Source organism: Solanum tuberosum, unplaced genomic scaffold (assembly GCF_000226075.1).
Source record: "Solanum tuberosum cultivar DM 1-3 516 R44 unplaced genomic scaffold, SolTub_3.0 scf00154, whole genome shotgun sequence".
Classification (NCBI taxonomy): Eukaryota; Viridiplantae; Streptophyta; class Magnoliopsida; order Solanales; family Solanaceae; genus Solanum; species Solanum tuberosum.
Genome location: NW_006239079.1, coordinates 1,173,857 through 1,189,348, shown reverse-complemented (window position 1 = coordinate 1,189,348; position 15,492 = coordinate 1,173,857). Strand labels below are relative to the sequence as shown.

Sequence of the window (15,492 nt, the reverse complement as noted above, 5' to 3'; positions counted from 1 at the left end):
TATGTTGCAAAAATTTTAGCTCATCAAATATAGAAAATTAACATTTTACAGAACACACCGATAGATTCATCAAAAAAAATTCTCTAATTTCACGTAAAAACAAATTTAACAAAAAAAAGTAATAATATTGGGCTCATGCTGGCACGGGCCATTACTTTCTAGTATATATATATATATATTGGACCCCAATCAATTGTTTCAACGGTCTTATGAAGGATTGGACGTCCCTTTTGAAGTTGTAGTGTTGTTGGACTAAATGACAAATCAATTGTATCCTAAGAGACTGCATATGTGATCAATATTGTCTTATTGAACTACAGTCCCATTCATTCACTTGCACTAACACGAGTCCCACGGTTTGACAGTTAATAGTATTACAATTGTACTAGATAATACGAACCTAGAAAGTGAGACATGTCCTTTTCCAATCAAATCCTCGAGTAAGCGTGGGTTCGATTTTTCGTCTAAATTTTTGAAAAATATTTTCTTTATGAATATAAATTTTTAAATCAAGAAAAATACTTTTTAGTGGAAGTAATGAAAATAAATTTCACAAACTCTTCACATTGACTAATGTCAAAAATGGTGAAAAAATACATTGTAAAGACCAGAATATATTAGTTATAGGTTATTAATTCTAAATCTAAAAAGACAGAAAATATATTGAACATTCTGAGTATAGATTAAATAGGTGCAGCTAATTAGATGAACTTGTTCACTTGTTCCATTCAAATAATTACTACACATGTATACATTTGTACCATCAAAATACTGAGTAGGCAACTATTAAAATCTCCTAATTAATATATATCCTTATTTATATAGAATAATTCCATAAAGGCATATAAGCGTGCATATCAACTAATTCCACATAATGATCTTCGATCTCTAAACATTGGGGAGGAGGTAGCATGAGTCCTTCTGCCATATTCACAATTAATCCTGGCATGTAAAAGAGCGCTTCCTCATCCATGAACAAACTACTCTTCTCCATAAAAAACGCGTTTTCTAGCGTTTCAGGAGTAGTACTACTGCTACATTCTCCTGAAACTTCTTCCGACTGATCTGATGATGATGGTCGGAAGATTTCTGCAGCCTCAGCGGCAGCCTTTTGAATATCCTTGGGGTTGGAGGAAGCAGGGATAGGCAACCTCCAAGCTGAATCAGAGAAATTCAAGCAAGCAGAACGGCCTCTTAATGCTAAAGCTGCCACGTCATGAGCTCTAGCTGCCATTTCTACTGTTGGGAAAGTACCAAGCCAAATTCTAGATTTCTTATTTGGTTCTCTGACTTCGCAAACCCATTTTCCAGAATTCCTCATCCTGACTCCCCTGTATACTGGATGTCGAGTTTCACGAAACTTCTTCCTGCCAGCTGGCTTCTTCGGGTTATTTGAAGCTAAGAATAACTTCATCATAATTGGTACTATCAGACACTGATGACGATGACGATGATTCAACAAGTGGGTCAAAATAATAGGTTCCAGAGATATCCATAATAATATTGTTGAAAATTGACTTAATTATTTGATGAGAGATTAAAAAGTAGTGTTGGATGGATGGAGGTTTTTGGGTTTGTGGTGAATATGAAATTGGATTTTCTATATATATAAATAGATATGATAAGTAAAGTGAAGTGAAGTGAAGTGTTGAAGCATTCTGAGGATATATAGATTAAATAGGTGCTAATTAGATTAACTTGCTCACTCTGTCTACATTTGTTACTAAATTACTGCACTTGTATGTATATACTATAAAAATTTCCTAAATATATCCTCATTTAGATTGAATAATTCCATAAAGACATGTAAGCATCATCAGCTTCTACATAATCTCCGATTTCTAAACATTGAGGTAGAGGTAGCATGAGTCCTTCCGCCATATTCGCAATTAATCCTGGCATGTAGAAGAGCGCTTCCTCATCCATGAAGAAACTATTCACTTGCGCTTCCTCATTCATAGAGAGGGCCTTTTCTGGCGTTTCAGGAGTAGTAGTATTGCTACATTCTCCTGAAACTTCTTCCGACTCTTCTAATGATGATGGTCGGAAGATTTCGGCGGCCTCAGCGGCCGCCTTTTGAATATCCTTAGAGTTGGAGGAAGCAGGGATAGGCAACCTCCAAACAGAGTCAGCAAAGTTCAAGCAAGCAGAACGGCCCCTTAATGCTAAAGCCGCCACGTCATGAGCTCTAGCCGCCATTTCAGCAGTAGGGAATGTGCCGAGCCAAATTCTAGATTTCTTATTTGGTTCTCTAACTTCACAAACCCATTTTCCGGAATTCCTCATCCTGATTCCCCTGAATACGGGATGTCGAGTTTCTCGAAACTTCTTCCTGCCAGCTGGCTTTTTCGGGTTATTTGAAGCTAAATTAATAACTTCCTCATCAGAAAAATTATTATTAGGGGAGTAGTGATTGCTATTATCAGATAGTATTGATGATGACGATGATGATAATTGAGTGAGTGGCTCCGAATAATAGCTTGGAAACATATCTATAGTAATATTGTTGAAAACTGACTTAATTATTTGATGAGAGAGTAAAGATAATGAAGTAGTGTTTGGATATTTTGTATATATAGATATGATGATAAGGTAAGTGAAGTATTGAAGCTAACACGGAGTTGGAGGGAGATAAGTAAACAGCTGTTTCAACTCTTAAGTGTGTATAAGTCGTGTAGCCTTTATGCGGATGTGGCAACTTTCTACTTTTTGTCTCTCCCTCTTCCTTCTTTCCTTTTTGGACTACCACTAGAATACTTGGTCTAGTTGAGCTACTAATAAACAAATACATTTGTTAAAGGTCAGCATCATTGTATATTGACTTGAACTAATCTTTTCACTTCTTAGTAATTTAGGAGTGTGTATCGGTCGGTTCGGTTATAAGTATTATCGGTTCGGTTTATCGGTTTTCGGTTTTTAAATATGCTAAACCGATAACCAAACCAATAAGATATTTGTTATCGGTTTTTGGTTTATCGGTTTTAGGTCTTTAACGGTTTGGTTTTCGGTTTAACCAATAAGAAAATGCTTTCAAAACAAATATATGACTTATCCAATAATTTGACGCGATACGCATACATCGAAATAATCATTCCAAACAGGACAACAAGGACCAACTTGTTGTATTTTGATCATCACAACAAAGACTTGGTTAATTTTCGATCACCATAATATATAAAACAAGGTCCCCTTTATGCAATAAAGAGAATCAAATAAAACCAAATCATAGACAAAAGTCAAAACAGTAGCAAATGAGGCCATGCTTATGGTAACTAAATGAAGTTCTTACATTATTTTAAAAAAAAAACACACAATTTGAATTCCTGACATTAATCAAATTGCAGATATTTACAATCGTGCAAAAGTTAATAGTAGTCAATTATAAACTAACTAAAGTAAATAAGTAATACTAAAAAGTAAAACCTAAAGGTTAAATAACTAAAAGTAGAGAGGAGAGTTAATTGTTAAGTAGTGTTAATTATTGCGTAGAGTTTTATATTTTTAGTCTAATATACTACTAATTATATTAATATATTTTTTAATATATTATATATATGTATAACTAAAAATTAAAATAGTAAATTATTATATTCAACCAATAACACTTTTTTCGGTTCGGTTTATCGGTCAGTTCGATTTTTGCACACCCTTACTTAGTATTAGTTAGTTACGATAACACAAGTAAAGTGGATCCCACAATTTCTAAAAAATTAGATATTAATTAAATTAAAGTAGAATAATTTTTTTTATTTTTCCCGAAAATAGTCTAGGCACATCAGCGAAGACGTGCCTATTTTAGCCAAACTCCCTCTTATATAATAATAATAATAATAATAATAATAATAATAATAATAATAAGATAAGAGAAAGAGAATACTTGAGATAGAATGGGGAAATTAACTACCAATCTGTTTGGGGTAAATTTGTGCAAAATTTAAAAATTAAATTATAAATTAGTGTTTAGATATGTGATTAAGGATATAATTTGAAATCGAGATTTCAAATTCCAAATTCTCCATTTCAAAAAATAAATAAATGAAAAACTTGATCCATTAATTTAAATTATATATATATATATATATATAAATAAAGGAGGACCAATAATCATTCTATGTTCAACGTTTGAGTGAGTAATTATTTTGAAATAAATCTTTTGAACTACAATGAGGGCTAAAAATTAAAATAGAAGGGAAGAAAAATTAAAATGGCCTTTCAAATATATGAAATTCATTCGACTCTAAACATACGGTTTTGACAGTTGTACATTAACTCCAACTGACCTTTGCAAGAAATGAAAGAAAGCATTTCGCGCCGCCACTTGTCCACGAAAACGTGTGATCCACCACGTGGCACCATTTACAGGTCTCCACCATCTTATTTTAATGTTTCCTCATAGATTTTCTTCTACTACTGGACTAGCTCCTTAAAGGGGATATTTATTTTATTTTATTTTTGGAATGTTTCCTATATTTCACTCTATATATTACATTAATTAATACTGTCTTGTTGAATAAGAAATTATTTCTAACATTACAATTTTAAAGTGTTTATAAACATGAAAAAGTTATAACTTATTTATTTTGCAATTCATAATATTGAAATTCTTTAATGATGAGACAAATAAATTTGGAATTGAAACTGTAACTTTAATTTGAATATGGTTGACTCATACTGGGCACCCCTTCATTAATTTTGAATGAAGGAATTATATACTCCCTCCGTTTAAAAAGAATGAATTCCTTTCTTTTTTAGTCTATTTCAAGAAGAATGATCTCTTTCTTTTTTTGGTTACATTTTAATTTCAGTTTTTCATGTGACATGTTTAAGGTCACAAGATTAAAAAACAATTTTGTACATTTGATATAACTTTAATTTAGGATCACAAAATTCAAAAGTCTTCTTTATTTTCTTAAATTTCGTGTCAAGTCAAACTATGTCATTTTTTGTGAAACGGAGGGAGTAGTTAGTTCTCTAGTTTTCAAGTAAACATTTTTTTCAATATGAGATAATTTTGCTTAGATTGGATTCATAAATTACTACTCCCTCTGTCCCAATTTATATGACTCACTTTCCTTTTTAGTCAGTCCAAAAAGAATGACACATTTCCTTATTTGGTAAATATTTAATGACATTATCCCTATTTTACCCTTCTTGAATCTCATTATTTCAATAGTTGTACTCTTTTAATTTAAAGAAAAAGTTATTAAAATGTAATAAAGTACACCTATTTTTCTCCTTTTACTGATAGTCAACCGTACTTTAACCCTTTTTTCAATACTTTGTCATAACCTATTCTTTCTTTTCACCACTTTATCATATTCTTTCTTTTCACCACTTTATCATATTCTTTCTTTTACACTATTGATAGAATTGTGAAATACTCCATGTGAATGTAATTTTATTTTTAAAAGTTAAAGAATGTACGATCAAAAGTTGTCCCAACTTTAAAATTTTTTTGATGAATGTTTCTTCATTTTCTGTAGTTAAGATTTACAATAAAAATAAAATGAAAATTTTCAAATATAAACTTCAAGAAGTAAAATTTTCTTACATTTACCAAAATGAAAATTTTACTTCAACATGTTGAATTTACAATGTCCCAACAAAACTTTAAACTATTCCAAAAGTAAATTACACTTTGCAAGATTTTAACATAAACATTAAACTATCCAAAAATTAAATTAAATTTGCGAAGTTCTAATATAAACATCAAAATGTTCAAAAACACAAGTTGTTTTAATACTTGTAATCTCATCACTGTTGAAGTAGAGTTAAAGCTTGATTAACAACATCAACATCACAACGAACTTGAAGTGGAGATCATTTTCTCTTTTGAGTCTTTCTTTGTTCATATGAGGCACTTTGTAGTTATTGCCACCACTATCTTTCATCACCTCATTCATACAACATTGCAAAGTCAAAAATACATGATTGAGTCGTTCTATTTTCATTTCATTGAATGATTTTTCAACAACCTCCACTAATTCATCAACATTTGAAGGAGCATTTTGATATTGAAGAGATTGAATTGCTCTAAAATATCCAAGGTCCAAAACGTTAAGATCAGGACTATTAGGGGGTTGAAAGCATAACTTAATATCAAATCCATCTCGTTGAGCGGCTTCCATGAATTCCAAATCATTAACACTAATATGTGGTCTTGCATTATCTTGTTGGATGAAAATGGGTGCACTTGACGTTGAAGCTGGCCATTTTGATCGAATGGCTGGAAGAACTTTCTCTATCAAACAAGCTCTTGTGATATCTTTAGTCACCGATAAAATTGGTTTTGTTTCAATAGTTCCTGTTGTTTGATTTTTGCTATTCCGTTTGGCTGGTTCCTTAACTACAAACGGAAAAATTCCTATTTTTTCCGAAAATAACTCAACTCCATTAACGTCAAATCTAGGACGTGCAACAGCTGCCATAAACATAAACTTTTTGTGATAAAAGTTTTACTTTTGCAAGAACGATACGGATTAGACTCTTCTTCTTCGGGAAGAAGGTAATACCTTTCAGATTTTTTCGATAAGTAAAACCATTTTTCATCGATATGGATATAATTAAACATGTCTATAAACATGGGATTTGAGTGAAGTGTACTCTGATCAATCATTGAGAGGCAAAATCGAAGTCTCGCCTTTTTGTTTTCTTCGGTTAAATGAGGTTTGATGGCGTTGGTATGTGGCCTAATTGCACCTTCTTTCACAAGTCAAAAAACTGTTGATTTTGCCATATTTATTGCAAAAGAAAGAGATCGAATATTTGTTCGACGACATAGTGGAATTTCTTTGAATTGGTTGATATCGACTTGTATGCGTTTTCTCCCAACTCTGCCTGCAAGATTAGTAGAAACATTTAACATGTCACCATTAGCAACACATAATCTAGCTTGTCTCCAAATACGATCAATGGTACTTCTTGATGTGTTGAACAAAATACTTGCTTCCTTTACAGAACCATGTTTAAGTTTTCCATTCTTACTTTCTTTCAAAAGCCACTCCGCAATTGCTCGACGGTTGTTCAGATTCAATCGCCTTTTTGTGGTAATTGGGTCTTCTGAAAATTCAACACTCATTTTAAGATCACTGATTGGAAAAACTGTAAAAGGAAGAATTGAAAAATTAAAGATGAAGTATCTCTACTTATATGGAGTCCATTAGCTAATATTTTAAAATTTGGCAAAAAAATTGGCGCTAGAAACTGAAAATTTTAATCTTTTCCCACATTTTTTTTTTATGTTATCAATTTTTTGAAACTATAATTAAAATCATGAAAAAAAAGTACTTTTACCTGCAATGGCAAAAACTTAATCATTTTAGAGTCTTTCTTCTTCATTGAAAAATTAAGGGAGAGATAATGGAGAATGGAGAGTGGAGAAGAAAGAAGAGAGAGAAAAATATATTGGACTCTTTTGGATTTGTATTAATGTCTGATGTGACATTAACTTATGAGAGAGAGAAAAGTCATAAACTTTTCTATTCAAAGTCAGATATAGTTTTTTATTTTATTTAACAATTTAGATTTATTAATAAGGGTATTTTCGGAACATTGTAGGGTCTTTTCATTTTTCTTAAAGTTTGTGCCAAATCAAAATACATCATATAAAATGGGACGGAGGGAGTAACATTTAGATACTCAGTAATTACGAAAAATAAGTTAGAAATTGTAATTCTTTAATATCAGAATGGCAAAAAAATACTGAACATTGTGATATCACTTCACACTTCGTTTATTCAAATATGACGGCTTGAAATTTGCTATGCTAATCTTTTCCTCTCACTGCCCAAACCAAGTCATCACATTAACACGTGTCATTATTTAGTGGCGCTACTATCTACATTGTTTAGTACTAAAATCAAAATACTAATGTACATTCGTACCATCCAAATACTGAGTACGAAAATTACCAAAATCTTCTAGTAAATCCTAGTAATTTAAGAAATTGTACTATTTAGATAGAATAATTCCATAAAGTCATGTAAGCATCAGCTTCCACATAATGATCTCCCATTTCTGCACATTGAGGTGGAGGTAGCATTAGTCCTTCCGCCATATTTGCAATTAATCCTGGCATGAAAAAGAGCGCTTCCTCATCCATGAAGAAACTACTCTCTGGCGCTTCTTCGTTCATAAAAAACGCATTTTCTGGCGTTTCAGGAGTACTGTTGTCTGATTCTCCTGAAACTTCTTCCGACTCTTCTGATGATGGTCGGAAGATTTCGGCGGCCGCTGAAAACGCATTTTCTGGCGTTTCAGGAGTACTGTAATCAGATTCTCCAGAAACTTCTTCCGACTCTTCTGATGATGATGATGGTCGGAAGATTTCGGCGGCCTCAGCGGCCGCCTTTTGAATATCTTTAGAGTTGGAGGAAGCAGGGATAGGCAACCTCCAAGCAGAATCAGCGAAATTCAAGCAAGCAGAACGGCCTCTTAATGCTAAAGCTGCCACGTCATGAGCTCTAGCCGCCATTTCAGCAGTAGGAAAAGTACCAAGCCAAATCCTTGATTTCTTATTTGGTTCTCTGACTTCACAAACCCATTTTCCTGAATTCCTCATCCTGATTCCCCTGTATATCGGATGTCGAGTTTCTCGAAACTTCTTCCTTCCAGCTGGCCTTTTTGGGTTATTCGAAGCTAAAATAATTTCCTCGTCAGATGATGATGAAGAAGAAGAAGAAGATTCGGTTAAAATTAGTGGGTCTGAATAATAGGTTTCAAAGATATTCATTGTTGTTGAGAGCTAAAAATAGGAAGTAGTTGTATAATAGTGTTGGATGTTTGTTCAGTTAACAAGTGTTATACATATTTATAGTGGGAAAGTATGATAGTGAAAGGAGAAGAGAACACGGAGTGATAATAAGGATACAGGCTGGATTTAAAAGCGTAAGCCCAGCTGTTTTTTTTTTGTGGGACAAGTAGATTTTTCTTTTTGTGTACAACTCGTGTGGGTTATGTGGCAACTTGTGAGCTTTTACTCTTTCTTCTTTCCTTCCTTTTTGGAATATATATACTCCTCATTACTGACCAATCTTTGACATTTCATCAATTATAATAACATTAATTAAACTTATTCGTGTTGCATCTATTTTATACTCTATCTCATCATCACCAATTTTTTAATTTACAGATAATCTTTGGGGATTCAGTGAACCAATAGCTGTCAAGGAAAAGGTCAGCTTTCATCAATTTTTTTTATACTCTCTTCGTCTCTATTTACTTGTCAAATATTTTCTAATTTGATTTCCCTTTTTACTTGTCATTTTCGACAAATTAAGGAACGACAATTTTTTTTATTTTATTATATCCTCAATTTATTAACATTGAGTTAGAGTGTGTTTTGTATTGCCGTTGGGAGGCCAATAGTGTTTTTTCGAAGAAAAAAAAATTGAAAAATAAAGTGTTTGGCAAATCCTTAAAATTGCTTTTAAATGGAAATAGAAGCAATTTTTCTAGTGTTGAAAAGAAGCTAAAAATTTGTGCTTCGTAAAAAAAAGCAGAAAATTATATTTTTGAAGACTAAAATATTCCTTCCATAAATACATATTTACATATATATATATCTCTTATTTATTAATCAGCATATCTCATAAGTTAAGTTTCATTCAAGAATTTTAATTTTTAATTTTTTTAATTTTATACAATGAATTTTTATATTTTTTTATGTTTATATATTATTATTTATATTTTATGATTTTTCTGATATTGGGAAGAAGTTAAAAATATTTGAAATGAGAAAACAACATACCTGAGGACAAGAACTATATATGGAGATTCAAGCTTTGGAGAGGAGAAATTAGACTATAGTAGTGTAGTTACAAATTAAAAAAAAAAAGAGGAATGAAAAGGGAGGAGAGAGGGAGTGTTATTTCTATTTTAGGAGACTAGATATGGACCCAAGTATATTTTATTAGATTTAAAATTTTATTCCAAATTATTTAAATTTATAAAAAAAATACCCCAACCCTAAAAGTGAAGTTTAAGTTCCATAATGACAGATATTTTTGATCAATTTGGGATAATCTGTTCAATTAAGAGGTAAATATGTAAAGTTTCATAATGACAAAGATATATTTATAAGTACGATAGTATAATGAAGAATAAAATTAATTAATAAATTATACTAATTATTGAGATTCTTTGAAAAGATAGTGGAAGGTGAAGGGTGAGTTGCCTTTCTATTCTTATCTTAGGCCAAAATATATATAGCCGCCCCCTACGTAATCCAATTGAAAGATGAGTTTGAAAATTGACCTTTGAAATGAGTATATGTATGAAGTCACTAGTGAAGTACCAATAATAACTAATTAAAACTCAACACACGCTTTTGACAGTTAATTATATCATCATTTGCTACTCCAATAAATTAACAAATTAAACTTTTCATTTCTCACGCGGGAAATTATACGCGTGGACCACGTGCATCATTTCCAGCTCCAATGTGCTTCCACTTTTGGAATTTCGACTAGGAATATATTGGATTAGTACCACAATGTTGAGACATGTATATATCTCCAACGATTTGAATTGTCCCCATTATTATTCCATTCTAGAAAGTTCTACAATTGTCATCACTAATAATTTGGTATCAAAGGCGGACCCACATGCAAAGTTGAGTGCATGTACATCTGTTAACTTTGAAAAAAATCATATATATATATATATACGTATATCTATTTTTGAAAATTGATAAAAACTATGATATAATTAATTATACTATAGTAATTCAGGAACTATTTATACTACAAAGAAAACAAATATATCAGTTTTATTTTTAGGAAAAGGACATTTTTTATCCAAAAGTAATAATACAAGACATTTTTGGACCAAACTACTAAAATAGAATATTTTTATTCAATTTTGTCTTCTATATACTACAGCATGTGGGTAGTTATTAGTTAAGAGGAGTAGTTGCCCAAATGATCGATATTGAAAATTCTAGGACAGATGAAAATAGGTTTGAAAAACTAGCGCATTTATTTCACTCCTTGAAAAATACTCCACAAATCTACTTTTTCACTCACTTGCCTAAGCCAGAAAAAACTTAAGATCAGCTGTCATAACACACACAATAGTCTTATATACGCACGGTCTAGGCCAATGATTCTCATTTAGCCTGAACCATTTTCTTATGTTACTACGTACAACACACTATTAAATAATAGTATAGCAATACTAGTAATATCTACATCATTACAAATTACAATACTTCACTCTTAGCATTAGTCTCATTATACTTACTTATATATATTAGATAGAATAGCTCCATAAAGGCATATCATCAGCTTCCACATGATCTCCCATTTCAGTACATTGAGGTGGAGGTACCATTAATCCTTCCGCCATATTCGTAAGTAAACCCGGCATGCAGAACAACGCTTCCTCATCCATAAAAAACATATCATCCGGAGTACTAGATTGATCTCCAGTAATAACTACTGATTCTTCTTCCGACTTTAATGGTCGGAAGGATTCGGCGGCCTCAGCGGCCGCCTTTTGAATATCCTTAGTGTCGGAGGAAGCCGGGGTAGGCAACCTCCAAGCAGAGTCAGCAAAATTCAAACAAGCAGAACGGCCTCTTAATGCTATAGCCGCCACGTCATGAGCTCTAGCCGCCATTTCAGCAGTTGGAAAAGTACCAAGCCAAATCCTTGTTTTCTTATTTGGTTCTCTGACTTCACAAACCCATTTTCCTGAATTCCTCATCCTGACTCCCCTGTATACTGGATGTCGAGTTTCTCGAAACTTCTTCCTTCCAGCTGGCTTCTTTGGATTATTTGAAGCTAAAATAACTTCCTCATCAGAATGATTGGCTCTATTAGGAGAGTTATAAGTAGTAGTATCAGAAAATGATGAAGAAGATTCTATTTGTGGGTCCGAATAATAGCTTCGAAAGATATCCATTTTTTTTTTCTTTAATCAGTGATATTTGTGATGTTTGTTTTTGAGTGAGTTTAGAGATTTTAATTGTTGTGGTAAATGTGAAAAGTTTGATTTCTATATATAGTTGAGACTAAAAAAGTTTTGATGATGAAAAAGAACACGGAACTTAGAGGGTGATAAGGAGACAGGCTGTTTTAAAAAAAAGAGTGGGGCAGCTGTTTTATATGACAGCTGGAGTGGAGTGAGGCTGTGGTTTTAAGAAAAGTAAGTTCCAACTTCCAAATCTTCCGTGCGTCTAACTTGGCTTATTTTTAGTTTCTTCTATACTTCCCTTTTGGAATATATTGGTACTTATCTTGGAAATACTTGAGTTACTACTTACCAATATTGACATTTGACATGGACTAAAAATAATAAATTTCGTGTTGTCACTTGTCAAGTCAAATGATACTAGAATAAGACGGACTACTTTGGTAGGTAAAAATAATAATCACGAATGGCGTACTAAAAGTTTATAAATCAAACTATGAGATACATCAAAACACGATACATGCTTATTATAATAAAAATAATTTTTAGCGACAATAAATAGATACATTAATAAAAAAGTGTTAAAGCCTTTATCGTTATTAATTAAGTGTTATTAGATCCAACATCACTTAAGGCTTTAGGGACATATACAAAGAGTGATAATTGCCGCTAAAAATTTATATTTAATAGCAATTGAGTTATTGTCGTTAATTAATTGTCGCTAAAAATTATTTTTTATATGATTGATTATAATTTATATAAATTAAACTATGCTTCAAGACTTTCACCAATCTCTGTTGATGATAACAATAATAGCGAGTAATACCATTATTCTCACCAACACAAAATTATTGTTACTTCAAAACAATTTCTACTTTATGATTTATATTCATCAAATTCATTATTTTCCATCAAATTTATTCAAAGACTAATACACTACAACTTTTGTTTAATTTTATCTTTTATTGAATTAAAACTTGATCAATAAATGTTGTATTTTTTTTAAAACAATATCTTTGTGATAGCGTATTATGTAATTTTATAAACTCTTACTTATTTGATAAAATTATATGAAGAATTGAGACAATTTTAATAATTTTACAACTTATGAAGTTTTTATGTGTATGAAAAAATATACAACATAAAAATTTAAATTGCATATCCAAACAAACTAGGGTAAATCAATTGGTAAAGGATGCAATTGGTCACACGAGAAATGCGGGTTTGAACCAAGCTGCTAGCATTTTTTTTGGCTTGCTCTTGTACAATGAAGCTCTTTCTCTTTTTTTTTTCTCTATCTTTTTCATTAACGTGTAAAGGGATTAATTTTTTTCTCTTCTTTCAAACATTCTTATTTATTTACTACTACTCTTTATTAATTTAATTTGGCTCCTTTTCACCATGATTAATTTCTTTTTTAAAAATAAATTCTCTTTCATTAATTATTAATCTCTTGATATGAGTATTACATGTTTATTCTTTATCAATTAATGAGTATTGAATTATGAATGTTACATAAATATTGTTAAGAATATACTTAAATAGTAGTTTTAAAAAAATATTAGTTTTAAATGATGAATATTATTATTTAAGTTCTTTAAATTTAAAAGTTCTTTCTATCTTCACCACGTTTTTCAAGGTAAGTTGACTAGGTTGAAACTACAATTTTTATTCTTTCTTTACTATATATCTACAACAACACATAAAGTCAATGAAATATGAATATATTAACACTATTAGATGATTTATTCAAGCTCAAATTTTTAATTTAAAAAATCTTTTTTTCTCAAAGTTTTAGCAAATAAGGCCTCTAATTCCTAAAAAGAAATAAAAAATTAAATTGTTTAGTTATAACTAATCTCATAGTATTTTAAAAAAATATTACTAACATGCAATTTGATAAATTTGTGTGTAAAATTTGAAAAACATAAATAACTCGAATTGTAATCCAAAATTGAAGCAACTGACCCGTTTATCTTACTTGAACGGAACGGCACATACGACCTCTAAAATCTAGACCCGCCTTTGCAAACAAAACAAAACATCAACTTTATTTCATAATTTCATATTATGTTTTTAAACTTTGTAGGAATCAAGGGTCCCCTAGGGATGATAATGGGGGGGTTGGGTTAAGCTTAACCCGCTTTGCATAACAATCTTTTTTCCTTTTTACCCCGCCCTGCATAGACCCACTCCGCATGAACCCGCCCTGCATAATTTGTATAATATTTTCTTTTTCTAATAAAGTTTGATACTAAAAATAAAATTCATGCAAATAAATTCATTTTTCATTAAGTTGTATTAATTAAATTGATAGTGGCTTAAAATTTTATTTTTCAGAGGTTAATTGTGAAACATGTAAGAAATTGTATTATTTTTATTGAACCATTTTCATTTTACTATCTTAAATATTTTAGTAACTTTAAAGAAATTATCTTAATAAATAATGTTTTATCACTCTTATAACATATAAAAATTTATAAATTTTATTGAACCCACATGAAATCACATATAATCGCAACTCATCCCGCATTAATTTTTTTTAAAAAAACACTTCAATCCTCCCCCATAACTATAAATTAGCTTCATCCCACATAGCCTTAAGGCTTAAACCCACCCGTCCCACAAAGCCCTATCATCCAAAGGGTCCCCCAATTGTACGAAGTACGAACACACGTTTTGACCGTTACAAAAATAATCTACAACTGCCTATCACTTCACCACGGAAACGTGTGGACCACGTGCGTAGGTGCAGAATCGCATACTCGGTTTGCACAAACATACAAAAGTGAGAGAATCTTAAAGATTATTGTACTCCACTTATAGTAAAACTTGTATATTAAATTTCTAAAAATCTTTCTATTGTACCTCATTTCTTTCTCTTTAACACTATTTTAACTCCTTATTATATTACAACTGGCCACCAAAAGCATCAGATGCATGTATGTATAGGTTCAATATCTATTAATCTCATTTATAATTTTGAGCAACTATAAAGGCAAAACGCATATACAGCCCTTCAAATTTGCCTTTATTTTTTATTTTGGCACTCCAACTTAATTTTGTTTCATTTTAACCCTTAAACTCCATTTTTTCTGTATCATTTAAACACATATACTAATTTTTATGATTTATTTTTATTTATGTTCTTCAATTGCAATTTTTTATTTTAAAAAAATTAAACATTCGCGAACGAACATAAAAAATTTCAAACAATAATATTATTTTTTGATATTTCTCTGTATTTTTGCATGAAAATAAATTGACGAAAGTTCTTTGATTTTCTTTCTTAAACATTCAATTAAATTAAATAACAATACTTATTTATTTTTTCTTATCATCTAGGCTATCTAAATTTAACGCAAATACTCACTTTTAATTTTTAATATAAATCAATACGAATAAAAAAACTCATCTTCAAAAAGACTCGACTGACTTTGTTAATAACACTACTAAAAAAAGACTCTTGTTCATTGCTAATAACACTACTAAAAAATGTTAAAACTCAACTGACTTTATTAGGTTGTCGGTGATTTTTAAGAAAGAAAACCAACACAATTTTGTCGGTTATTTTTCACA

The 15,492-nt window shown here is 30.9% G+C and overlaps 4 protein-coding genes and 1 pseudogene across 4 annotated transcripts; all 5 read right to left on the bottom strand.

Annotated features, from left to right (window-relative positions):
• Positions 1 to 701: 701 nt before the first annotated feature.
• LOC102589465 (dehydration-responsive element-binding protein 1A-like) lies at positions 702 to 1,598 on the bottom strand (annotated as a pseudogene).
• Positions 1,599 to 1,678: 80 nt separating this feature from the next.
• On the bottom strand, positions 1,679 to 2,555 carry LOC102589795 (dehydration-responsive element-binding protein 1A). The gene has a single exon (XM_006353312.2). The coding sequence runs from the start codon at positions 2,488 to 2,490 to the stop codon at positions 1,780 to 1,782; it is 711 nt and encodes a 236-aa protein (XP_006353374.1). The 5' UTR covers positions 2,491 to 2,555; the 3' UTR covers positions 1,679 to 1,779.
• Positions 2,556 to 5,771: 3,216 nt separating this feature from the next.
• On the bottom strand, positions 5,772 to 6,428 carry LOC107061648 (uncharacterized). The gene has a single exon (XM_015311273.1). It carries the CDS (start codon positions 6,426 to 6,428, stop codon positions 5,772 to 5,774), a length of 657 nt encoding a protein of 218 aa, XP_015166759.1.
• A 1,211-nt stretch (positions 6,429 to 7,639) lies between these two features.
• On the bottom strand, positions 7,640 to 8,779 carry LOC102577439 (CBF2). Its single transcript, NM_001287927.2, has one exon. It carries the CDS (start codon positions 8,729 to 8,731, stop codon positions 7,955 to 7,957), a length of 777 nt encoding a protein of 258 aa, NP_001274856.2. The 5' UTR covers positions 8,732 to 8,779; the 3' UTR covers positions 7,640 to 7,954.
• A 2,184-nt stretch (positions 8,780 to 10,963) lies between these two features.
• CBF3 (AP2 domain CBF protein) lies at positions 10,964 to 11,959 on the bottom strand. Its single transcript, NM_001287965.1, is given in 1 exon segment — positions 10,964 to 11,959. A coding segment is annotated over 1 exon segment (654 nt). The 5' UTR covers positions 11,905 to 11,959; the 3' UTR covers positions 10,964 to 11,250.
• Between the last annotated feature and the right edge of the window lie 3,533 nt (positions 11,960 to 15,492).